At 38.1% G+C, this 26797-nt stretch overlaps 5 protein-coding genes across 5 annotated transcripts; 1 reads left to right on the top strand and 4 right to left on the bottom strand.

Moving 5' to 3' along the window:
- Nucleotides 1–546: 546 nt before the first annotated feature.
- On the bottom strand, nucleotides 547–951 carry LOC126689785 (protein PELPK1-like). Its single transcript, XM_050384963.1, has one exon. It carries the CDS (start codon nucleotides 949–951, stop codon nucleotides 547–549), a length of 405 nt encoding a protein of 134 aa, XP_050240920.1.
- A 14108-nt stretch (nucleotides 952–15059) lies between these two features.
- LOC126689632 (transcription factor bHLH131-like) lies at nucleotides 15060–16246 on the bottom strand. The gene is made up of 2 exons (XM_050384860.1): nucleotides 16009–16246; nucleotides 15060–15707 (listed from the first exon to the last, which is right to left on the bottom strand). The coding sequence occupies exons 1-2, from the start codon at nucleotides 16243–16245 to the stop codon at nucleotides 15288–15290; spliced, it is 657 nt and encodes a 218-aa protein (XP_050240817.1). The 5' UTR covers nucleotide 16246; the 3' UTR covers nucleotides 15060–15287.
- A 929-nt stretch (nucleotides 16247–17175) lies between these two features.
- Nucleotides 17176–19018, bottom strand: LOC126689786 (uncharacterized). The gene is made up of 2 exons (XM_050384964.1): nucleotides 18658–19018; nucleotides 17176–17921 (listed from the first exon to the last, which is right to left on the bottom strand). The coding sequence occupies exons 1-2, from the start codon at nucleotides 19016–19018 to the stop codon at nucleotides 17176–17178; spliced, it is 1107 nt and encodes a 368-aa protein (XP_050240921.1).
- A 1760-nt stretch (nucleotides 19019–20778) lies between these two features.
- Nucleotides 20779–21315, bottom strand: LOC126689788 (uncharacterized). The gene has a single exon (XM_050384965.1). The coding sequence runs from the start codon at nucleotides 21313–21315 to the stop codon at nucleotides 20779–20781; it is 537 nt and encodes a 178-aa protein (XP_050240922.1).
- Nucleotides 21316–24131: 2816 nt separating this feature from the next.
- On the top strand, nucleotides 24132–25559 carry LOC126689789 (uncharacterized). Its single transcript, XM_050384966.1, has one exon. The coding sequence runs from the start codon at nucleotides 24132–24134 to the stop codon at nucleotides 25557–25559; it is 1428 nt and encodes a 475-aa protein (XP_050240923.1).
- The last annotated feature ends 1238 nt before the right edge of the window (nucleotides 25560–26797 follow it).

The following is a 26797-nucleotide window of genomic DNA, read 5'->3' on the forward strand; positions in this document are numbered from 1 at the left end:
TGGGGACATCTATTAGACTATTAATCAACCCTTTTGTTTATATTGCACTTGTCCATCAGCTTTATATTTTTTATGTGTGGGGGTATATAAGTCCAACTTCTGTAATATGTTTATGTTAGACAGTTTTGTTTAATTAATCTTATCCTCTCTTTTTTCTTTTGGGGGGGGTGGGGGGGGTGGTGGGGGGTTGGTGTTGGAGAACAGAAGATAGAGGACCATCATTAGAATAAATAAGAAATCATATTGTAAGGACAACAAATATGACAATAACAATCCAAGTGAAAGTGGTTTCACAAAAAAAAAAAAAAAAAAACAAGTGCCAGTGAAATGAGTACTAAAGAAGGACTCTACAATGACATACGTAAACAAGTACTATCATAAACCTACTGGTTCCTTATTTTAACACATATATAGAAGCAAGGCAGGCTCCAACACACTCGAGAAACGCTTCAAGAAGCCATGCAAACATACAGCCATCCTAAAATGGGAGAAGGAGAGTGAATGCCTGAATGGTCTCGGGGCCGCAGCATTTCAAGGACTACTGGTTCAGTTTGATGGGGGTGGGGAGAAGAAGGGAATTGTTGGAATTGTAGGAATTGACGGGATTGTTGTAGGGATGGTGGGCAATGGAGTGGCAGGCAAAGGAGGAAGAGTTGTTGGCAAAGTTGGATTTGGTAAGGAGGGGATTTGGGTGCTTGGCAATGGTGGCAACGTGGACTTTGGCAGAGTTGGTTGAGTTGGCAGTGACGGCAATGGTGGCAGTGTGGTAGTTGGCAGTGGTGGCAATGTGGCTTGAGGCAGTGTTGGCACTGAGGGCAATGGAGGCAATGTTGGCAGAGACGGAGCTGCAGGCGTTTGCAATAGTTGACGAGCAGCCAAACTCATATTAATGCTTGACAAAGACAATGTTACAATTAAAGCCAAAATGAAAACATGCTTGCAACTAGCCATTGTTCGATTGGATCAGAGAGACCTAGCTAGTCTTATCTGAATATCTATGGGGATCTTCTATTTCTGTTATGAGTTGAAAGCGTGAAATTCTAGTTGGCATTTATAGAGTGGAATGTTGAAGGGTTCCAAGTGTTTGATGAGATGTAGTTGGGGATGCATGGGAGAAGCTCGGGTTAGTTCACCTTCTCAACAAGACTTGAAGCTTGTTCAAATTCCAACCTACCTAGCTAGAATCTAGATAGCTTAACAAAAAAGATCTGTTATGGTTGTAGAAACCAATTTTAAAAGGTAATATATATGACTCATCACCATTCGACACGCCAGTGTAAGGCAAAAATATAAATAAATAAAATCTACATGCATGCCAGCAGAGTTTGGGCTAATCAAGTAATCAGCTTTTTCCTGCATGCAACACCTGAATAGAAATGAGAATTAATTAACTATCTGGTGGACTTCCTTTTTTTCTTTTTTTTTTCCTTTTTTTTTTTGGTGTCCAAACCTATAGAAATGTACAAGCGTATGCTTTTGTTATATCATTTTTCAAAACTAAAGCGGCATGAAGCCAATCTAAACTGCCCAGATTTCCCAATCGACCAAACCCCACCTCGTAATGCCTTTTACCGATTTGCTATCACAATATTAAGAAATTCAAGTCTGTCTCACCCTGAAACAGGGATATAGCCATGCTTGGACTTGGGCCTATCCTTAACAATATTATCGATTTTTTTCATGGCCATAAAAAAATTTATAGAAGTAAAATAAATAAAAAATAAAAGTAATAAGCCCAAAAAAATTAGCCTAGCAACAAAAATTATTAGCAGCAAAGTTAAAAAAATTTAGTCCAATCAACTAATTTTACTTAAAACAAATTAACAATGTGGTCCTTTAAAAATTTTAAACAAAATAATTTTTCCCTTATCCAGCCATAGACACACGCCAAATTTTGATGCATGCCAAATAATGATTGAGGGATTGTTAATTGGATGTTTATTTGAAATTTTATAATGATTTTTTTAATTTGTATACTTTTTCCCCCTAACTCCAAATCCTAGCTCTATCCCTACCTTGAAACCATCTTATATTGACATCAAAAAATAAATGAATTTTACAAAATATACTTGTATTCAATGGTAAAGGAGGTGCAGATTGTATTGACTATTGAGTATTTATACAATACTCTACAAGTACAATAATGTCATACTCTCTTGTCACATAATAATTAATCTCTCTAATTCATAGTGATATCTACTATTAATGTGGGAGGAGAGTATATTATTATTGCACTCCCAAAGTTTTGTATAGTTTTACATCTTAAATTACTCTCACATGCACTTGGAATCTTCGTCCGTGGGTCTCATAAATAAGTAAAAACAACGTTGCATACACCTACTCTTTGGTCTAGAAGACACAGAAAAATATTTCTTTGATGTGAATCAAATTAAAATCCTTTGCGATGCTTTTAGGATGATTACCAAAAAAAGTACTATAAAAAAATTGGAAAAATTTATGGTATTATTTTCTTATATAGTTTTAGTAGTATTACACTGGTTTCATCATTTTGTAAAAGGGATTCTCAAAAATAAAAAATTGTAAATAGAATTACAATATTTTAGAGTTAATTATTTGGATGATTACTCTATTTAGAATTATTAAAATACTATATATCAATTATTTGTGAAATAAGTGAATTGTATTTTACATTGTCAAAAATATTTTGTACGTTTTTTTAGACCCCTTAAAACACAATTGGATTAACCTAGTTAATTAGCCAAGTGATTACTTAGTCCAAATTTCAGATCTAGATTAACACACAATCATATAATCATATCAATGTAAAGTGCGAAATATAAAGAACACAAAGATATGATGACCCAGGAAACCAAATCGGTAAAAACCTGGGGAGGATTTAACCTAGCTATCCTCAAGGTAAACTTGAATCCACTATGAAAGAATCGAAGTTTTACAATAGCGACTTAGACCACTAAAATCCTATTGCTACCCACCAATAGAAAACTTACTGACACGACCACGTGACAGCTCCGAGACCACGAACTCCTTCTTTCTTGGATTTTCCAGCAAGTACAAGCACTCCTGCTTGTGTATCTTTAAGCTTTTATTGCAGCAACTGAATGATCATCAAGCTCTCAATAAAATCTTCTTCTTGATAATCCTAAGCATGTGTGAAGGCAACCACCTCTTAGATCTCACAAGAGATTCACACACACAGCAAATAGAGCTACCTAAAAAACGTGTCTAGGGTTTCCCTTTTATATTTAGGGCAAAACATAAAACCCTACACATCATATAGGCCTAGGGCTGAGTTGGAAATTCTGCAAAAAAAACATTCTGCCTGACTTTCGATCGGTCAAGCCTAATTCTCGATCGATCGAGCCAGACCAAATTGCACAATGAATTCTGCAGCAGCTCGATTCCAACTTTACATCAAACACATACACTTTGAGCAAGTCTAAAACAAGACTAAACATATTTTGATCATGGTTTGTCAACAATACAAATTAGAGTTCTAATACATTAGTTCCTAAGTACTTAGAACCTAACAAACTCCCCCTTTGACAATTCGTGACAAAACACAAACACAATGCTCAAAGTTACAAGTAAAAGCCCTTTATAAAAATAATGCCCATTACAAAATAATCCAACCTAACTACTATCCATCAGTTGCAAGTGTAGATAGCAGCACAACTGAATCAACCTATATATTTCCTGAAATACTCAACAAACAACGCATGTGTGGAAAATACAAGTAAAACAAAACCAAATTCTTGACTTCACAAAACACAAAACAAAGACGTATATCATGAATAACTCAAAAATATAAATCAATGAGTAGTGAAACAAGAAACATAAATAACAATGTATCTACCCCTAACATGAATAGCCCAAAAACAATACATCAAGAGCCAAAAAGATACATACACAGTGAAGCACCTAGATACAATCTAAACTCCACAAACTCCAATAAACAAAAACTCTCCCCCTAACTACAAAAACTCCTCTACAAGTGTCCAAAAGTACTTCCCCTTTTTGTGATGGAATGCCAAAAGGCAATCAGAATCCATTATCAAAAGAAGGTGGCGAAGGTGAACGTCGAAGATGCACCAAATATGCTCGCAAAGCACAGAGCTCATCAAGCACATCCACCAAAATTTGACCATGAGCCGCCTGAATGGTCATGACAGTCTCTAATGTATGACAAATGTTAAAGTCATCCGAAGTAGGTGGTGAAGGAACAGCAGCAGCACCAACAGGATCAGCAGACGCCTCACCAGAAGTAGTACCTATAGAAGAAGGAGGGGGTGTGGTACCAGAAGGGGCAGCTCGAGGGCATTTAGAGCTCTCTCTCTCATCTGAGTAGCCCTCTGCCTAAGAAAAGTGGCATCTATGGGAGCAATAATGTGTACGGGCTCAGAAGCGGGGAAGTCATCTAAACCTAAAAATAAAAAAATCCTATGAATGAAAATAGGATGAAAAAGAGCATGAACGGTAGAGGAACTCCTATGAACTTCGTTCAAAGAACGAAGAAATAGATAAGGAAAACTAATAGAAGCATCCGTAACAAGAGCATACAAAAATGCACATCGCTCCAAAGGAATGGTGTGCAAATGAGAGATAGGCCACAAGGAATGACATGCTATCCTAAAGAAAAAATATGTAGTCTCAATGAGTTCAATAGAAGTGATCCGAGGATCAGATTCCCACCGGATAAAAGTACTAGTGATGTAAGACATGATGTCATCTAAGGGAAGAGACTCATCATAAGGATAAATAGGGTTCGGGACCACGGGTACCCCAAGAGCATCAGCCACTACACGAGGAGTAATTGTGAACTCTACACCTTGTATCCAACTCTTGACTAAAGTTTTGGAATCATAGACGTGGATAGAGATGTTCGAGTAGAACTCTCTAATCAGGGTAGAAGGAGGAGGATATTCAATATCCAAAAGTGGCAACCAGCCCCAACGCTTAAAGTTTTCCCTAATGGCATGATCCAACTCATCTAGCAAAGCCTTACGCTCAACCCAAATTTTTCTCTTAAGGTTTAGTTTCTCATATAACTCTTGGCTTTTCTCACTCCGAAACAAAGTGCCCACAGAGGAAGGAGCAGAAGAAGAGGAAGATGTCCTATGGGCTCTAGTCTTCCTAGGCATGGTGCTAGGGTAAGGACAAAGACAAAAGAGAAAGAACAAAAACAACAACAAAAAAATACCAAGGGCAGACTGCAAGTTAGCACAAAAAAAAAATACAGAAATAACAATCTATATGATGCATGAACAGATAAATGTCATGATGCATGCTCTAATGCAGTGATAACAAGTTCAATTTAAGTTTAGAATCATAAAATTGGCTTGATCATAGAGTTTATAACAAAAACCCCAAAATTTTGAAAAACCACTTGTACAATTTTTAGAAAATTGACTAATTGATCATTAAACAAGATAGATAACACCAAATAATGATCAAATAAATCAATTCAACAAGCCAATTTCATCAAATTAGATCTAATTGAACAAAATCCAAATCGGGTAGATTCAAACCCTAGAATTTTCAATTTCTCACAATTCATCAATTGATCAAATTAAACACCAAAGATCATGTTTATAACATCCCCCAACAAAAACCCATTGATCAATTGTGAAAGAAAAGGCTTAATTCATCAAAAACCCCCAAAATTACATAGGTTCGAAATTTCCCAAATAATGCATGATTTGATGCATGAAAAGAGAAAATAAATGCACAAGGAAGGGTATAAAGGTCTTACCGGCCTTGGGAGAGAAAAACCTTGCAAAAAGAATGGAGGAAAACAACAAAAAAATGGATTGGAGCCTTGACGAAGTCGTATGGAAAGAGAAAAAGTTGAAAACTTTTGAAAAAGTGAGTTTGAACACGTGAAGAACAATTTTTTAAAAATTCTCTACACGATTTTCGATCAATCGAAAAACAGATTCGATCGGTCGAAAATGCTTCGATTGATCCAACACCAATCGAGCATCAATCGAAACAAACAAAAACTTACAAACATTTTTAATTGCAATTTCGATTGGTCGAAAAAAAAATTTCTATCGGTTGAAAAACAATTTCGATCGGTCGAAATTCTGGAAAAATTAGTTTTTCAAAAAACAAAGCAAAATAATGCAAAAACTCCTCAAAGCATTGAAGTTTATGAATTATATGCATGAGTATAAGATGAAATGCTTTTCCAAAACACATGTTTTGAACCCAGTTTTCCCAAAATTAAGATTTTCAATCCATTCTCTTAAAATCTCAACCATCAAATATGTTTTGCATAAAACTCAAGGAATTTTCAAACTTGGTTGGTCAAACCAAAAACACACATAATAACATGTACAAAGTTTAGCAAAGAGTAACTTGTGTAGTGTGTGCAACTAGCAAAAGCTTGAGATACATGTGAGGTGATATGTGATTAGAAATCAAACACAAAGTCTACAAAATTCATCACATAGAGTTTGAAAGAGACTATTACCTAAAGAGTTACATCATATAACTCCCACATCTCCTAGATCATAAGCTTGCAATCATGTAAGTTTCTTGATTTGCCTTATATTGTACACACAAATTTTAATTTAGCAGAAACTTATTAAAATAGCCGAGATAATGTATACACCAATTTTATTTGATTGATTTAATTAAAGTCTAATAATGTACACACCAATTTTAGTATTTAAACCGATGCTACACCTTATGTTCTTTTTGTGCATGTACTACACTTTCTCGAGCACAAAATCTTACGATATGCACTAAGGTGTTCCTGATTGGCTAGTGAACAGTGGTGAGATGGTTATTTATGTCTTTCTCCAAAGGTTCAAGTCCGACAGTCAAAGATATATGACTTCAAGATCAAGATTATATGACCAAAAACTATAAACATTTTCCCACACAACATGCACTACAAAACTTAAACTAGTAAAGTGCAATAAATAAGCTCATCCCAGCTAAACAAGGTACAAAGACATGTTATGTAAAAATAAATTGACCAACCTTGTTTTCAATGCCAAGAAAATAAATGCAAAACACAATTCGCTTCCCTTTTTCCTTTTCCTTTTTTTTTTATATATATTTTTTATTTTGAAATAAAGAAACAAAAACAGTCCTAGAATGAAATGCATGAATGTTATGCAATGCAAGTCCTAGAAACAAAAAGAAAACCAAAAAAAAAAAAAAAAAATCAATGGTTACAAAGGGTAGAGTAATGAAGCACAAGGACCATGTCAAAAAGACTCAATTTGATTGAGCCTTTTGCATCCAAAACTTTTTAGATGCACCTCGAGTATTGGAGTTCTTATTCACATGAGTATGATTACCAACTTTAGGATTGGAATAAAGGTTTAAAGACTTTACCAATTCACCAATAAATACCATAGGATCTTGTGCTTTAGGCACAGGAGCTTTTGGTTTATTTGTTCGCTTAGCAGCTTGCAGCTAGTAACAGTTTGGACGAATGTGCCCAGACTTTCCACAAAAATGACAAACCCATGCAGGCTTATCATGTGTCTTGCCCTTAGGAGGGTTAGAAGCCTTAGGTTTAGACTTATGAAGATCAACCCTAATCTTCCTAGGAGGTGTAACTTCTATAGATTTAGCCTTACTCACAGAGGGTTTGACAACCTCACTAACATGGGGTTCGGAAGAAGAAAAAGGAACAAAGTTTGTGGAATGGGGTGCAGGCACAGAGGTGCTTTCTACAAACCCTAAGCCAGTTTTGTCAGAGGGAAACTTTTGAACACTCAGCAAGTGATCAAGTTTAGAGCTTTCAGACCTATCAGATTGTTCTCTAGCAACAGATAGTTCATGTTCCAAATTCTTAATTTTTTTTCAAGCAAAAGCATTTTCTCAGACTTTACATTATTCAAAAGTTCAGTAGCATCAAACAAGTTCACAAGCAAATTTTTCTTATCAAGCTCAAGAGATGCAATTTTCTTCAAGCCTAATTCAACACTCATAGCATCCTTTGCAGCAACTTTGCAAAGTTTATTGTAGGCTTCTTGAAGATCTGCATCCTCAGAGAGTTCCCCATCAGAAGGGTTCTCTTCAACAAACAAGCTTTCATTGACTACAGTAGTAGCAGTGAAAGTAATGAAGTTTCCATCCTCGTCACAACCAGACTCATCATCAAAAACTTCATCATCACTAAGGGTTACAACCATAACCTTACCCTTAGACCTCAAGTATGTAGAACATTCAGATTTCATATGACCATACCCTTGACATCCAAAGCATTGAGGACCCATAGAATTATTAGAAGATTGACCTACTTTTTCTCTAGGTTTTTCACTGTTGTTAATCTTAGTGGGATCATTCTTCCTAAAGTTTCTAGGTTCAGCAGTGTTCGTACCTCTTGCCCTTCTGTTGTTGTTTCTAAGGAAATTCATAAAGTTCTTGGCAAAGTAAGCAATCTCTGTAGTAGAGAGCTCATTATCAAATCCACCAACATCAACATCATCAACTGACTTAAGAGCCATTGATTTGGATTTGCTAGTTTTGGGTAGGTCCAACTCATAAGACTGAAAAGATCCTACAAGTTCATCAACAGGGATGAAGTCCACATCTTTGCTCTCAGTGATGACAGTCACTTTGGGTCTAAAATCTTTAGTTAAAGATCTAAGAATCTTCTTAACAATTTAAGGTTAATCATAGATTTCACCCAGATTATAAGCAGAATTAACAATATCATTAAGCTTAGCATAGAATTCATCAAAAGATTCATCATCAGACATCCTAATGCTTTCAAATCTAGTTGTTAATTGCTGTAACTTATTGATTTTAACTGCCTTTGTACCTTCATACACAGTCTGGAGGATATTCCAAGCAGTGTGAGCAACCTCAACATTAGAGATTCTCTTAAATTCCTCTATTGAGCAAAACTTATGACCGAGTTGAATGAGATTATTTAAAAAGGGTGATGGAGAAAATGGGGTTTCATGAAAAATGGGTGCAATTGATAATGGCATGCATAACAATTGCTCATTTTTCTGTTATAGTTAATGGCAATCCTACAAGTTATATCTTACCTTCTAAAGGATTGAGACAAGGTGACCCTCTATCACCTTATCTCTTTTTGTTTTGTGCTGGGGGGCTTACTGCTTTGCTTAGAAAGGCAGAATTAGATGGAATTGTAAAAGGAGTGGCAGCTAGCAGAGGTGGTCCTTGTATTTCTCATCTCCTATTTGCTGACGAGAGCTTATTATTTTGTCATGCATCAGTAGAGGAGTGCTAGCAGGTCAATTCTTTGCTTAATCTATATGAGGCTATTTCAGGACAAAAGATTAATACTAATAAAACCTCTCTTTTCTTTACCAATAATACTATAATAGAAACTCAAGAATTAATTAAACAGGCATTGGGTGTAGAGACAGTTCTAGAATATGAGAAGTATTTAGGGCTGCCTAGTATAGTGGGGCGCAACAAAAAAGCAGTTTTTGCTCGAATCATTGAAAGAATTTGGAGTAAACTAAAGGGATGGAAGGAAAAGATGATGTCTCAAGCTGGAAGAGAAATTTTGATTAAAGTCGTGGCACAAGCTATCCCCATATATGCCATGGGATGCTTTTTGCTACCAAAAGGCTTGCTCAAAGATCTGTAAGGGATGATGAGCAGATTTTGGTGGAGTCAAAAGATGCAAGAAAGGAAAGTGCACTGGTTGAGTTGGTCTAAACTTTGTATGCCCAAGTCAATAGGAGGAATTGGGTTTTGGGATCTTCATTCTTTCAACCTAGCCATGTTAGCTAAACAAGGATGGAGGCTTCTGAAAAATACACACTCCTTATTCTATCGGGTCTACAAATCAAAGTACTTTCCCAATTCATCTTTCTTAGATTGCCCATCACCAAATTCAGGGAGTTTTGCATGGAAAGTATAGTGGTAGCCAGATCTGTATTGGACAGTGGATTGAGATGGTGGGTAGGAACTGGAAATAAAATTCGAATTTGGCAAAGACCGATGGCTTCCAACCCCACCATCATTCAAGGTGGTAACTCTGTGCTCCTCAATGTCAACAATGGCCACAGTCGATAACCTCATTGATCCAACTACAAGATCGTGGCGAGTATCCATGATTGATCATGTATTCCTCCCACATGAAGCTGAGGTTATTAAATCCATCCCTTTAAGTAATAGAGTGGTGCAAGACATCCAAATTTGGGCATACACAAGCACAGGTGAATACTCGGTAAAAAGTGCATATAAGATGATCCAAACGCAACATCTGAGATCTTCTCATGGCCAATCATCCAATCACTCACAGAGCAATAAAGTTTGGAAAGGGATTTGGGTAGCCAAGGTATGTAACAAAATCAAAACTTTCATTTGGAGAGCGTGTAGAGATATATTGCCTACTAAAGCTAATCTAGCTAGAAGGAAAATTTTGTTTGATGCTGGATGTGATTGTTGTGAGGATGGGGTGGAGTCAACAGACCATGTCCTTCTAAGCTGTACATATTCTGATATGGTTTGGAAGTCCACATGCTTGAGGGAGATCATGACTCATTGCACAAATCTCTCATTTGTGGATGTGGCGGATCAAATAATGCAAAGAAAAAATGACCCAGAGATTGCAATATTTTTCACAACCAGTTGGATGATTTGGAGTAAGCGAAATGAGGCTCGCTATGGTACTCCACGTCCGGACCCCACTGTTCTAGCCAGGTCTGCTGTTACCCATGCTTTAGAATACTTTGAAGCTAATTATGGAGTTTTGTCTTGAGTTTTAGTAAAATAGTCTTGTTTTTTCTTGGGCATTTTTTTTATGTAACTTTGATTATAGTTGTTGTTTTTGTTAGGTGGTGAGAAAGCTATGTAGCTTTTTCTGATTTAGCATGGTTGTTCTTTGCTGCCTTGCTTTTGTATAAACTTATTATTTCTTTGAATAATATTCTGCCGTTTACTCTCAAAAAAAAAAAAAAAAAAACAATTCCTCCATAGAAACAGTATTAAAAATAGCATTCATAACTTTGCTATTAAAAGTGGCTGCTTCTTTCTGAGAAGTTTGCCACTCACTCACAGGAGTAGTGGGCTTCTCCCATCCGTATTCAACGGAGTTCCAGACTCTCTTATCAATAGATTTTAGGAATGCTTTCATCCTTACTTTCCAATAAGCATAATTATTCCCATCAAAGTGAGGAGAAATAACCAAAGAGTGTCCGTGTTCCATGACAACAGGGGTTAAGGATTAGCTCAGAGATCAAAAGATCTACAACAAGAGAGCTACCTGCTCTGATACCACTTGTACGTTTTTAGACCCCTTAAAACACAATTGGATTAACCTAGTTAATTAGCCAAGTGATTACTTAGTCCAAATTTCAGATCTAAGTTAACACACAATCATATAATCATATCAATGTAAAGTGCGGAATATAAAGAATACAAAGATATGATGACCTAGGAAACCAAACTGGTAAAAACCTGAGGAGGATTTAACCTAGCTATTCTCAAGGTAAACTTGAATCCACTATGAAAGAATCGAAATTTTACAATAGCGATTTAGACCACTAAAATCCTATTGCTACCCACCAGTAGAAAACTTATTGACACAATCACGTGACAGCTCCAAGACCACAAACTCCTTCTTTCTTGGATTTTCCAGCAAGTTCAAGCACTCCTGCTTGTGTATCTTTAAGCTTTTATTGCAGTAACTGAATGATCATCAAGCTCTCAATAAAATCTCCTTCTTGATAATTCTAAGCATGTGTGAAGGCAACCACCTCTTAGATCTCACAAGAGATTCACACACACAGCAAATAGAGCTACCTCAAAAACGTGGCTAGGATTTCCCTTTTATACCTAGGGCAAAACATAAAACCCTACACGTTATATGGGCTTAGGGCTGAGTTAGAAATTCTGCAGAAAAAACATTCTGCCCGACTTTCAATCGGTTGAGCCTAATTCTCAATCGATTGAGCCAGACTGAATTGCACAATGAATTCTGCAGTAGCTTGATTCCAACTTTACATAAAACACATACACTTTGAGCAAGTCTAAAACAAGACTAAACATGTTTTGATCATGGTTTGCCAACAATACAAATTAGAGTTCTAATAAATTAGTTCCTAAGTACTTAAAACCTAACATATTTAATGAATGGGTTCAATTCAAGTTGATATTAGTAATAATGGCATCTGTTATGGTGCTCCATGCATGTGGTATTGTGGTTCAAACTTGGAACCCACCATCCCCCTCTACCTACTAAAAAAAAGTTTTTAAATTACATTAACTAACTTTATTTTGGTATCTTTTTAAATTATTGATAATGTGTAAAAATATAATTCAATCATTTCATGATGAATGAATGTGATTTTAGGAACACATAAATCGGAAAAGGAAATGCTACCTGTCGCAGTAAAATTATCTTAGAGAGAGACCTACAAAATTTGCTTTACAAATGAACTTAATTGAGGAAGGAGATTTGCCTTTTTAAGAAGTGTTGTTTGGAGATAAAGCGATATGAGGGATTAAATTGCTAATTGTAATATATATATGGTGACATCTAAAGTCAAGCTAATAATATCGTATATATTTGTAATTAAGTATGGTAGATTTTGAGTATTAAACCTAATAATTGGGATTTAATACCCTGGTTATGCTTAAATTTAAGATAATGTAATTTAATATGATCCAATTTTTTTCTTTAGGGAAAATCCGAAAGTGCATTTTAATCCTACAACATTAAATTCTGATATTAGAAAGGGATTTTAATCTACGCAAATAAATGTATTGTTGCTCTAGTTAATTTGTGGACCTCTATTAGTCAACCCTTTTGTTTATATTACACATTTACACTTGCCTATCATACTTGTATTTTTGTATTTATGGGAAGTCCAAAAAAAGAAAAGCTACTCCAAATCTTGTGCAATATGTTTACGTTCGACAACTTTATTTAATTAATCTTATTCTATAATTAGGGGGAAAAGAAAAAGAAAAAGATAGAGGACCATATATCGTTAGAATAAATCAGAAATCATATTATATGGACAAACATGACAATAACAATCCAAGTAATACTGAAATGAGTAAAGAATTACTTTACAATGACATACAAACAAGTACTATCATAAACCCACTCGTTCCTATTAATACATATATAAAGGCAAAGCAGGCTCTAACACGCTCGAGAAACGCTTCAAGAAGCCATGAAAACATCGAGCCATCCAAAAATGGCCGGGAGTAGGAGAAAGTGAATGGCCTCTAGGGCCGCAGCGTTTCAAGGACTACTGGTTCAGTTTGATGGGGGTGGGGAGAAGAAAGGAATGGTTGGAATTGTGGTTGGAATGGTAGGGATTGATGGGATTGTTGTAGGGATGGTGGGCAATGGAGTGGCTGGCAGAGGAGGAAGAGTCACCTTAGGAACTGTTGGCAAAGTTGGATTTGGTAAGGAGGGGATTTGGGTGCTTGGCAATGGTGGCAATGTGGTCTTTGGCAGAGTTGGCAACGTTGGCAATGGAGTGCTAGGCAGTGGTGGCAATGTGGTCTTTGGCAGAGTTGGCAACGTTGGCAATGGAGTGCTAGGCAGTGGTGGCAATGTGGCTTGAGGCAGTGTTGGCACTGAGGGCAATGGAGGCAATGTTGGCAGAGATGGAGCTGCAGGCGTTTGCAATAGTTGACGAGTTGCCAAACTCATATTAAAGCTTGACAAAAATAGTGTTACAATTAATGCCAAAATGAAAACATGCTTGCAACTAGCCATTGTTTTTAAGGATCAAAGAGAGCTACTTCTTTGTCAATATATGTGGAGAACTTGATCTATTTCTGTTATGAGTTTGTATGCAATTCTCTAATTGGTATTTATAGAATTGAATGTTGGAGATTCCCAAGTGTTTGATGAGATGTAGTTGAAGATGCACGGGAAATGTTCGGGTTAGCTCACCTTCTCAACAAGACTTGAATCCCGTGCAAATTCCAACCTACCAATATAGCTTAAGAAAACAATCTGTTGTGGTTGTAACAGAAACCAATTTTGAGAGGTAATATATAGAATCTACATGCCCGCACGCGTCACCTGATGAGAAATGAGAATTGACTATCTGTTGGATTTCTTTTTCTTTTCATTTTTCAGTCCAAACCGATAGTGATGGATTTCAAACTTACAAGCGTATGCCTCGCTATATCATTTTTCAAAACTAAAGCGGCACGAAGCCAATCCAAACTGCCTAGATTTCCATCTAAATTAACTGATTTTCTTGATGCTCTTGAACCTGAACTTTTTTTTTTTATAAGTAAAGTTTTTTTATATTTTATTATTATTATTATTTTTTTTTTGAGTAAAAAGTAAAGTTTTGTATAGCTTTCAATGTTGAAATGCTCACAGGCACTTAGAATATTCGTACGAGAATCTTATAAATTAGTAAGAACAATATTGCATATACTATTATATAAGATACTATTCTGTCTGGTTCCTCAAACCAAAAATAAAATAAAATAAATAAAACAAAAAACAAAAAAAAGATACTCTTTTTTCTTGCCTAAAAGACATAGCAAAATATTTCTTTGTGGTAACTAGTGAATCGTATTAAAATCCTTTAGCATGCTTAGGATGATTACCAAAAAAAAAAGTAATACCAAAAAAATTGGAAATTTACATGTCACAAGTTTCCTTGTGTACATGAAAGATATCCCACCACACTTTCCAGCTAATTATTATTATTATTATTATCACAAAAAAAAAAAATGGCACTTTATAAATTATACTCATGAACTACTCTATTTTTTTTTTTTTTTTATTAATGTGCTTCCTATCAAACTTAAAATTAACAAAGTATTGTACATTTAGTTGTCGTCGTAGTCATCACCAGTACTAAAAAAGTAGCACTTTATCAAGAAGTATTATAATTTTTCATTTCTTTATCAAGGTGATTTTTGTCAAACTTAAAATTAACAAAGCATGGAACATTTAATTTTAATTTTTACCAAAACAAAATATGGGTGTATTTTGTATGACAACTTGACGTGGAAATAAAGAAGGAAGGAGCATTGAAACAAGAGATAGAAATTCAATTATTGAAAATAAGAAACTAGCATATTTTTCATTAGTAATCTATTATCACAGCCTTTTAAACAATGAATCTTTATAGCTATGGACTTCATGTATAATCTAAAGGTGTTTTCCTATAACCGAAGGTAAGTAGGTAAAGTAAGTTAACCATGTCAAACCAGATATACATTATATTATAATGCCTCCTAATGAAATCCTAGCTAGCTACCATGTCCGAATCCCCTATACCTACAATCCCCCCTCCCTGATTCCACACAATTTACCTCTGCATCCCATCTTATAAATTATCCATTAGACCCAAAAAAACTTATAATCATCAAGTGAGCCGTGACCTCTTGCTAATCCCTGGCAAATTGGGCCTGTCAATGACTACCTTCAAAGCTCTTCTTAGCATTCCAATCCCTTCATTGCCACCACTCAGACCTTGAACCCACAACACACTTTTAGTCCTTCCACCCAGTGTTACCATCTCAAACTTCACCACCCTCCCTTTCATAGACCTCAGTGTCCTTGCCACGGCTGATATCAACCCTGGCCTATCCTCACAGCTAAATGTGACCTTGACCAGCCCCTTGTCATCGTCACCATCACCGTTTTCCAAACTCAACTTGTCAGCCCCTCCAGGGAACACACAATCCTTACTGCTACCACCACAAACTCCTTCCAAATCCGAAACAGTCTTCCTCAACTCCCTCACTTGCCGAACTGTCTCTGCAAGCACGGTCGCCTTGTCCATCTATTGTTTGTAAAATTACCCAACAATAAGAAAAAAGGATTACCAAAAAAATTACAACTCTTCAAATAACATTAGTGCTAATAAATATTGTGTTAATGACTCAATGACGGACCTATATAAAAATAATATTGCTCTAATCACAATTTACCACTTCAATAATTGTGAAAAAAATGTGTCCTAAAATTAATTACTCTAATCACAATTTACCACTTTAATTTTTACAAGTTTTGATATTGCTAATTACGAAGATCGAAGAAACAGAGTTGATGAAATTACTATTTGTATGAATCTTTGTACTTACTTTGACTAAGTTCGGGAGGATATCACGCAGAGTGGCATATTGACCATTGATACGCATCCTACGTCTCCTCTCTGCCTCACTATGTTTCTTTGCAGCGACTTGTTTGGCCTCAGCTTTTGATTTTGGTCTAGAGAATGAATATTTATGGCTGATGGTATTGGTTGAGGTAACTCCTTGAGGGAACCTATTTTGTATTGTACATGTTCCTGACTTATAGTAACGCTGAAATTGTTGCATGTCTCGTTCTAACTACACGTATATAATCAAGAAATGAAGCAAGCTAATATAAGATCACCCAAAAAAAAAAAAACTGGTGCACACATAAACCCAAAAAGGAAATGTTACCTGTCGCAGTAAAACCATGAAGAGAGATCTAAAGAAATTTGCCTTTACAAATGAACTTTGAGGGAGGAGATTTGCCTTTTTTAGAAGTGTTGTTTGAGATAGAGATGTATGAGAGATTAAATTGCTAATTGTAATATATATATGGTGACATCTAAAGTCAAGCTAATAATATCATATATATTTGTAATTAATTTAGGTAGATTTTGAGTATCAAACCTAGTAATTGGGATTTAATATCCTGGTTAATTTTATGCTTAAATTTAAGATCATGTAATCTTGTATGATCCGATTTTTTCTTTAGGGAAAATCTGAGAGCGGATTTTAATCTTACAACATTAAATTCTGATATTGGAAGGGGATTTCAAGGTGTCCCTTTTAATTTTTCTCGAGATTTTTTCTTTCTTTCTTTCTTTTTTAAGCATCTCGAGATTATGCATTTGGCAAGAGACTCCAATGGGCTCAATATTGGAAAGAGCAATGCTAAAAAAATAAGGATCTAATTTTTTTTTTTTTTTTTTTGAGAATTAAGTATATAATATGTGTCATAATTTTAAAGAAAAAATTGTTAAGATGAAAAATAGGGATTATACAATAATCTGGGAGAGGAAGGTATACAATAATATCGTTTCCTCTCTTCTTCTTTTTTTCTTTTTCTTTTTTTTTGATAGGAAGATTAAAATTTTATTAATGAATGGAAACATTTGTTACATCATCAAGAAGAGCTTGCTCAATAAAACAAGGAGTCTCTTCTATCCAAGTAATAAAGTCATCAACATCACTAGCATGTTTGGCCAATAAGTGGGCCGATTTGTTGCCCTTTCTCTAGACGTGTGAGAACATAACTCTACGAAATTCCTTGCACATATCCTGCATGCCTTGAATAACAACAGCTACAGAGGAAGGTGGAGTGGACATGTCGCACATAGCACGGTGAATGATGAGCGAATCACCCTCCATGATCAAGTCATGAATGCCGATGTCCTTCACAAAGAGCAAACCTATTTCGTACGCCATCACCTCTACCTCCACAGCGCCCAACAGAATAGGAATCTTCTTGCTCATTGCCGCCTCGATCCTGCCTATGTCGTCTCTGACAATCACTCCTACACCCACTGCTTTTTGGTTCGCGAAAATAGCACTGTCGCCATTAATTTTGAAACTGCATGCCGGAGGAGGACTCCACGTACCCCCTGCCTCATCCGCCTCTTCATTACAGCTTAACCTTTCCGTTGCTGCCTTATACTCCTCCATATATTGAGAAGCCCAACGAACCTTATCCTTCCCATTCCGTCGTTGCCCACCATGCTGAACCTCATTCTGATTGCGCCACATTGCCCATGCGATACAAACCACCTTCGCCACTATCTCAACATTTTGGCTTTCTTCAACCAACATGGACCACAGCAAGTCAAGGAGCGAAAAAATTCTATCATTGTCCACCGGCACAACTAATTTCAAACAGGTCCAGACCTCTCTAGCTCTTGGGCACGTCCAAAACAAGTGTCCAGTAGTTTCGGCCTCCAACCCGCACCCCTCACAGACAGGGGCGGCTTGATACATTTGGGGGCCTAAGGCGAAAATTGATCATCTTATTTAGATGCAAAATTACTACTAATTAACATGAACTACATAGAATTTTTTTTTTTTTTTTTTTGAATTTTTAAGACAAAAAAAATTTGACAAAATTTTTCATACTTGTTGATGTGGTAGATTGATAGTGGTAAGTAAAACAGTGGTGTTAGTGGTAGATTTAGATGAAAACTAGTAAAAGTTTGCTAATTAAACTCTTATTATTATTCTTTTTTTTTTAGAAGTGCAACATTCACAATATTTTTTACAACAAATCCTAGATTTTAAACTGTTTTTTGTTTTTTATTTGAAAATATCACTATAATTATTTTTTTGCCATCAACAATAGGCTATAATAACTTGCTACTTAGCATTAGTTGTACAAGTGTTGTGAAAAATATTGTGGACTACGTTGCATTTTTCTCTATTTTTTTATTTTTTTTTCATCTAATAAAAAAATTTATTTTATTTATTGATTATAAATAATCCTATTGGTTAAAATTTAGGGGCCTTTTTTTTACTTGGGGCCTTAGGCGGTTGCATTTTTTGCTCCACCATAGAGCCGGCCCTGCTCACAGACCTGATCGTGAATCACTTTCCTGTGCGCAAGGTTGACTTTAGTGGGTAGGACGTCTCTGCATGCCTACCATGTGAAATGACGTACCTTATGTGGCAAAGGTAGGTCCCATATTTTCTTCCAAAACCACCGTATCTGACTGTTATGAGAGCTTGCACCTTGGTCTACCCGGTTTGCTTGTCGCATGGCAATACTATAAGCACTCTTAACACTAAACTTGCCATTCGGAGTTGCAGCCCATATCATCTTATCCGGTGGAAGAGAAGAACTGATTGGGATACCTTTTATCACATCGGCTTCATAAGGAAAGAACAAGGCATCCAGTACATTTACCTTCCATCTTGCTGAATCTTGGTCAATTAGCTCACTCACCCTTGTGTCTTGGTGCAAAAACTGTCTGGGTGAAGCAATCTTGTATGTGGATGATGTGGGTAGCCATTTATCACCCCAAATATGAATATTGCTTCCATTTCCAACTCTCCACCGTACACCCTCTCTAACCAAATTTTGGGCAGCCATGATACTACGCCACACAAAAGAAGGGTTATTTCCAAGAGTTGCCTCAATGAAGTCACACCTTGGAAAACATATTGCCTTTAGGACACGATAGACCAAGGAGTTTTGTTTGGTTTGGAGCCTCCAACCTTATTTAGCTAGAAGGGCCAGATTGAATTGTTTAAGCTGCTTAAAACCCATACCACCACTGCATTTTGGCTCACAAAATTTCTCCCAACTTAGCCATACTATCTTCCTTTCATCATCCTTCTGCCCCCACTAGAAATTTCGTATCAACCTTGTCAACTCATCACAAAGAGTATCCGGCAACTTGAAGCAACTTATGGTATATGTTGGTATTGCTTGAGCCACCGCTTTGATTAGTATCTCCTTACCAGCCTTGGACAACAATTTTTCCTTCCATCCCACCAGCTTCTTTTGCAGCTTCTTTTGCAGCTTCTCTTTGATTTCATTGAAAGTATTCCTTTTATTTTTCCCCACCAAGGAAGGCAAGCCCAAGTATTTTTCATGTTGCTTTATTATTTGAGCTCCAAACCTTTGTTTTATCTCTTCTTGAAGAACATTAGGTGTATTTCGGCTGAAAAACAAAGATGTCTTGGCCCTATTTAATAGCTGCCTCGAAGCATTCTCATACACCTTCAGTATTTGTTGGAGAGCGTCACATTCTTCCAAAGAAGCCTTGCAGAATATCAAACTATCATCTGCAAAGAAAAGATGAGATAATTTTGGTCCTCCACGACACACAGCAACTCCTTCCAAAATACCAGTTGTCACTGAGGATTTTATAAGTGAAGAAAGGCCTTTTGCACATAAGATAAAGAAATAAGGTGATAGGGGGTCTCCTTGCCGGATCCCCCTAGATGGAAAAATATTACCCCTAGGCACCCCATTAATTCTTATAGAGTATGATATAGTTGTGACACATTGCATGATAAGTCTCCTCCACTTTTCATCAAAGCCTAGTTTTTCCATAATTTTATCCAGGCAAACTCATTCCACCCTATCATAAGCCTTACTCATATCCAGTTTCAAAGTCATCTCCCCTACTTTTCCCTTTTTTTTCTGGCTAATATGATGCATCGTCTCAAAGGCTACAAGAACATTATCAGTGATAAGCCTACCATGCACAAAAGCACTTTGGATATCACTAATAATGGAAGGTATTATTTTCTTTAACCTATTAGCTATAGCTTTAGATGTAATTTTGTACACCACATTACATAAACTAATAGGTCTATAATCAGTAACCTTCTTAGGTGTCTTGACTTTTGGAATTAAAACAATATGCGTCTTATTAAAATCAAGAGGAAAAATACCTTGGTTAAGGAATTCCAATACCGTTGTTGTGACCACCTCACCACAAATTGACCAGAAGTGCTGAAAAAAGAGTGGGGCATGCCGTGTGGACCTGGGGCTTTCTATGGGTGCATCTACTTCAACGCAAGTTTGACCTCTGCTACACTAAAATCTCTGGTAAGCATCTAGTTCATTGACATGGTCACCTTGGGTTGGATTGCATGTAGCAAATCTGAAAATTATGTTGGTTGGCTTGTAGTAAACAGCTCCTTATAATAAGCCACCATCACTTCCTCTATCTTCAGATCATCCTCCTAGCACACCTCATTTGCATCAATAATGCCTTCAATATAGTTTTTCTTTTGCCGGGCAGATGCTTTAGCATGGAAAAAGCTAGTATTTCTATCCCCTGATTGAAACCAATTGAGCCTTGACTGTTGACTCCACATATCATCCTCTTTATCTAGCTAGCGGTTTAGTTCAACACGGGTGCTCATCAGCTCACAGTTGATATCAGGTGATGAAGGTTGAAGCTCTAGCCATTCAAGCCTTTTTTGGAGTTCAGTGACCTTCCTTCCCACGTGACCGAATTCTGTTTTATTCCAGCTCTCTAATCTGACCCGGCTCTTCTCTAAGCAACTCCCTAGCAAATTCTCTATATTTGTCACCTTCCCCTCCTCCCATGCCTCATGTACTATCTCTTCACATCGTCGATCTCTCAACCACATTGCTTCGAACTTAAATGGCTTCTTGGTTTTCATATTCCTCCTCTTAGTTCTGGTCATGAACAGAACCAATGGTGAATGATCCGAAACTGATGAAGTAAGGTGATATAGGTTGGCCGCAGGAAATAAGTCTATCCATTCCGAAGTTGCCATTGCTCTGTCCAGCCGTTCCCTAATCTGCATGCCATCCGCACACTGGTAAATCCACATAAACTTTGGTCCAATGAACCCCAAATCTCTTAGGCCACAATAGTTGATGGTGTCAATAAAGTTTTTCATGCTATCTGGGCCTCTCGCTACCCCCCTCCTTTTCCAAGACACTTGTGATCTCATTAAAGTCTCCGATAGTGAGCCACGGAAGGGCGGAGGTTCTTTTCAAGTGTCGCAACTTAGCCCATGATTCTGTCCTTTTTGCTGTGTCTGGGTTGCCATAGAACCCAGTGAAGTGCCACCAACCTATGTTTGCTCCTCCATCCACCAACGCATCAAAATGTGACTGAGAATACGTCTGCACCTCCACTTTTATTCCTTCCTTCCACACCAATGCCAGTCCTCCACTCCTCCCTTCACTAGGTACGATCAAACCGTGCTTTATATTGCATTTATCCTTCACATTATTCATCCACTCTCTATTTGACTTCGTTTCCATGAGGAAAACGATAGTGGGCTCTTCTTTATTAATTGTCTTTTCCAAGGCTTTAATTGACCGGAGGTTCTCAGGCACCCGGCAGTTCCAACTCATCAGACTCATTAAGATACTTAAGCTGCGTTTGCGTTTTTCAGCTTTTTTTTTTTTTTCACGCGTTTTTTAGATTTGCGGTTACTGTTAATGTACTATTCAATGAACAGTAATCACAAATTTTGACTTTTCAAACTTTTTTCCAGCCAATCAGTGCACATTATGTACTATTCACGGACCTACAAATTTCACTTTTCAACAATTTTTTCATTAAAAATAGGTCCACGGTACTATTCACACATTTAAAAATTATTTTACTCCAGTATTTTTCAGTTTTTAATTTTCAACGGTATCCAAACGAACCCTTAGTGTTTTAGTCTCCTCTTCCAACCGCTGTTTCTTCTCCTTACTCGTAGCCTCAGTAAGATCAGTTGTAATTGCTTCACTTTTCCTCTTTGGATCCCTCTCTACCTCAATGGGCTCCGCCCCATCCTTGTTTCTTATTCCCATGTTAATTCTAGTCCAGCTCCTCCGTATTGGGCTTTCCTTAAGTTCCTCCATTGTCTCCGTATTCCCTTTAGTCAGCCCACTAGGATTTTTAATTTTGTTTTTTACGTTACCAGTACTCCTTTTAGGCCCACCTTTATTGGGCTTTCTATCCACCAAGCTATCCATGCGGCCCACTTCAAATTTAACTTCTGTGGGGTCCATCCGAGGAACTTGAAAAGTCAACTTGTCTTCCACCTTATTCAAATTCTGTGAGTGCACTCCCAAATCTTCCGTTACTTCTGCATTAATCCCAACGTTATGATACTTTCCAATCATAGCTAATGAAAGGTCCGGATTTTGTACGTTTAGTTTCGAAATTTCAGGCTTTGAATTGATTGCCACATCAATGTCCTTTAATTTCGCCTCAAAATCCGGGAATTACTGTTGTGGACCCGCTGTCTCAGAGTCCCTCACGTGTCTGTCACACCCCTGTGCACTGTCGCTGCTCATAACCTCCATGAACGCCGGCTTGCTTGGATCATTCCTATGCGCTTCAGCTTCAATGGTATTAACATCTCCAGTTGTCTTAGGATCCGAGATGAACTCCTCATGTTGATCCGACTCATGTCTATCTGCTCTGCATGAAAGTTTTCGGTTCATAGCTGAGTTTTCCAAACCTTGCACTTCGATAATGGCCTTCCTTGATTGAACTGAGGGGCTCAGAACCATGGTCCGAATTGTTGCTCCTCTTTCGATAGACTTCCTTTGCTGCTTAGCCACACCACACACTCCTTATCATCGTGAGAGAGAAGACCGCACCAATAACACAGGTTCGGCAACCGCTCATACAGGAAATAGACCCACCTATCCGTCCCTTGGTACCATGTAATCGTTCTGCCATGACACAGCGGTTTCGTAACATCTATCGCAACTCTTACTCTCATAAACTGTCCACCTTTCATCTCGGTTTCATCCTTTGGTTTTGAGACAATACCCATCGTTTCTCCAAGACTGATCGCCGCTTCTATCGTCATCAACGAAAATGGTAAGTTGTGAATCTAGACCCAGAATGTTGTTTTGTCAAAACTGAGTTCGTTGACCGGAGTCGTACCATCATACCTCTGGAGCACTACGAGATGTCTATCGAACACCCAAGGCTCGCCTTGGATGACCTTCTCCACATCGACCTCCCATTCGAATGCTATCAATACGACGTTATCTCCTGCCATACTTACTTCGAAGTTTCTTTTTGTACACCACAGAGGGCGGAAGGTCCTAGCCACGACCTCAACGTTGATAGATCTCCGAGTAAAAAACTTCGCGGCAAGGACGTACTCTTGCGGACTTTTTTCCTTTTGAGAGATCATGTTTCTTCCCCTCTGCCTCCAACAATGAAAGCTTCTTCCATCTCCGTTCAAGTTCCTCCATTCCACACCGGGATGGGTACTACAATAACACCAAAAACACCACCACTCCCACCTAGTAGATATTTACTAGGGAGAACGGCACGTCTTTCTCAAAGAGAAAGGCAAAACCATGCTACAGTGAGCAAAACTAATTAAATTTTCTTTTCATTTATAGGGGCACCATTGTTTTTTTTTTTTTTTTTTTTTTTTTTTTTTTTCTATCATCAATACTGGTAACAACGTATGGGGTACCATTTCTTTTTCATTTTTATTACATCTCAATTCTAATGAAGCTATTTTCAATTACTAATGCAAACTTATTGTCAAGGTCTTGACTCTGGGTTGCCCGCTCTCTAGCAAAGCTTCTCTCTGAGAGCTTTTGCTTAAGTGTGGCATTGTCGTCCCTTCCGTGGAAGGAGTTTATGTCCCTTGAGTTAACAGTGTTTTCTCAAGGCTAGTGGTATTATTCTTTCAAGGGATTTGGGAAACACATTTAAATTCTTTGTATCTTCCAAAGTGGAATGGACGATCTTACAAAACACTGGAGCTCTCTCTCCCTTTCAGATAGAGAGGGTTCAGGTCTCAGATTGAAAAAAGAACAAGCTGTAAATGAATTCATCATTGCAGCCAGATTCTTTACAAAGCGCTCTCTGAATATTGATGCCATAGCGAGAACCTTTTCGCCCTTATGGAGATCAAAAGCGGGTTTTAACATTAAGAATAATGGGGATCATATCATCCTCTTCTCGTTTGATAATGAATTAGAAGTGGACAGAATACTATCGTCGGAACCGTGGTGCTTTGACAAACACCTAATGGTCCTCTCAAAAATCAAAAAGGGTTCACCTCTAAAAGAGTGTAACTTCAACAGAGCCTCCTTTTGGGTTCAAGTCTACGATATACCATTGAGATACAGGAACAAAGAGGTCGCTAAGCAGATTTGTGAAACCATTGGAGTAATCCAACACCCAAAAGACCCCCCCGACTGTGACGGCGGCAGCTTCATCAGAGTTAGAGTGTCCATCGACATTTCACTACCTCTATGCCGTGGCCGACTTATCACCCTAGATGACGACAAAGAACACTGGGTTTCGTTCAAATACAAACGTCTCCCCAATCTCTGTTACTGGTGTGGATGGCTTACACACACCGATAAGGATTGCGAGAAGTGGATTGATAGCGAAGGCTCCCTTCAACCTGATGACCAGCAGTTTGGGGCTTGGATGAGAGCCCCTTCGTTTGTTGCATCTCGTAAAAATGTAGTGGCAGTCCCCAGTTTTTTTGCTAAGAAGAAAACGGAAACTCCAGTCCAAAACGCAACCGCTCGGCCACCACACCCACACGGACGGAGCCATCCGATGGTCTCAGAACCAGCAAACCACCATTCGATGACAATTAATGAGCCCTGTGCGAACCTGGCTTCTCACGCGATTCCCGGGGGAACAACTACTGCCTCGGCCATCTCGAACTTGACAGATTCTGACCCCTCTCGGAAACCTACTCTACAAGCTGACTTTGAGCACTTAATCCGAGAGATTGACAAAGATATCCACCTTTTTTACAGTGGGAACTTGCAAGCAAGGCTTTCAAAAGAAAATAAGCGGGAACAAATAATTGAAGCTAATTCGCAGCCTTCTGCCCACTCCAGCCCAAATACGGATCAGAACCAAGTCCAGCCCATCCAGCCCATCCCCTTAAATGACATTACAAACCAAGACCCATCTATTTCCTCCACTCAGGCCCAAGCTGGTAAGAAATGGGCTCGGATCCAAAGGCCTCCCATTATCTCTGAATCACAAGAGCTTAACCTCATTCTAGGCAAAAGAAGTTCTCATCCTCTCCCAGATTACACATTCTCCCCAAAATGCAAAGCCATTGAAGCACCCCTCTCTGATGAAAACCTTCTTCCAACGGTGGCGGCTGACCTCCAGCCCCGCCGGCAAACATGAGTTGGCTATGCTAGAATGTGCGCAGGCTTGGGAACCGGTGCACCGTTCGAGAGCTCGAAGCTTTAATTCGGGCACAAGATCCCGCTGCCATGTTTTTGGCCGAGACGTGGGCAGATGAAGATAGGCTTCTCAGTTTGTGCAATAAACTAAACTTCAATCACTCATGGATTGTTCCTCGGGTTAACAGTACTGGGTGTCTCAGCCTTTTTTGGAAAAAGTCAATCCACATCGAAGTGCTTTCCTCCTCGCCGAACCATGTGGATACTATTGTTGGGAAACCTGGCGAGGATCGATGGCGTTTTACTAGTATATACGGTTTTGCGGATTCAAGAAGGAAGCAAGAAACTTGGTCTCTGCTCCGCCAACTGCACCGGCGTCTCTCCCTCCCCTGGCTCTGTGCGGGAGACTTCAACGAAATAATGTGGTCTCACGAAAAATTGGGTAGGGGTCCGAGACAAGAAAATATGATGAAGGCGTTTAGGGAGGTCCTGGATGAGTGCGGTCTAATGGATTTAGGCTTTATTGGTGAGAAATACACCTGGAAAGGAAAACGCTCTGGTGGTCTGGTTCTGAAGCGACTTGATCGGGCGGTTGCGAATAATAATTGGTTTGCCTCCAATCTGGGTACTCGGGTACAGCACTTACACTCTCACGCCTCGGATCATAGACCAATCATAGTGAAGCCGGAAGGGATTATTCCCAAACCGAATAGACCCTTCAAATTCGAGAAAATGTGGTTGAGTGACAGGGGCTGCTCCGATACAGTCATCTCGACTTGGGGTAACTCTGCTCCGGATACTACCATGGCCCATGTTGCAGGTAAAATTAAACTCTGTGGTGATAGACTTTCCATTTAGAGTAAACAATCTTTTAGGTGTATTAAGAAAATGATTGAAACTAAAGGTAAATTGCTTGCTAAAGTTGAACTTGCAGTTGCTAGAGGGGGTGGAGACTATGCATTAGTTAAGGCTCTGTAATTGGAGATCAATGCTCTACTAGACAAGGAAAGCCAAATGTGGGAGCAACGTGCTAGGGCATTGTTTCTGAAATGCAGTGATCGCAACACCAGCTACTTCCACAGCAAAGCCTCCCACAGACACCGTAGGAATCGGATTTCCGGCCTTAGAGACAATGCCAATGTATGGTGCACGGAGGTGAGTCAGATCAAAGAGATAGTTGTTGAATATTACAACTCCCTCTTCACCTCTTCTCATCCATCGGACATGAATGAAATTCTC

The sequence above is a fragment of the Quercus robur genome, chromosome 6, assembly GCF_932294415.1.
Source record: "Quercus robur chromosome 6, dhQueRobu3.1, whole genome shotgun sequence".
Classification (NCBI taxonomy): domain Eukaryota; kingdom Viridiplantae; phylum Streptophyta; class Magnoliopsida; order Fagales; family Fagaceae; genus Quercus; species Quercus robur.

Excerpts from the sequence above, each read along its gene's own strand:
- LOC126689785 (XM_050384963.1), bottom strand. The coding sequence starts at position 951 with ATGGCTAGTTGCAAGCATGTTTTCATTTTGGCTTTAATTGTAACATTG.
- LOC126689632 (XM_050384860.1), bottom strand. The coding sequence starts at position 16,245 with ATGCAACAATTTCAGCGTTACTATAAGTCAGGAACATGTACAATACAA. Across the intron at positions 15,708-16,008 it reads TCCTCCCGAACTTAGTCAAA|ATGGACAAGGCGACCGTGCT; the intron begins GTAAGTACAAAG and ends TACAAACAATAG.
- LOC126689786 (XM_050384964.1), bottom strand. The coding sequence starts at position 19,018 with ATGGCTGCCCAAAATTTGGTTAGAGAGGGTGTACGGTGGAGAGTTGGA. Across the intron at positions 17,922-18,657 it reads AGCAAACCGGGTAGACCAAG|GCCCCCAAATGTATCAAGCC; the intron begins GTGCAAGCTCTC and ends TTTTCGCCTTAG.
- LOC126689788 (XM_050384965.1), bottom strand. The coding sequence starts at position 21,315 with ATGAAAAACTTTATTGACACCATCAACTATTGTGGCCTAAGAGATTTG.
- LOC126689789 (XM_050384966.1), top strand. The coding sequence starts at position 24,132 with ATGGACGATCTTACAAAACACTGGAGCTCTCTCTCCCTTTCAGATAGA.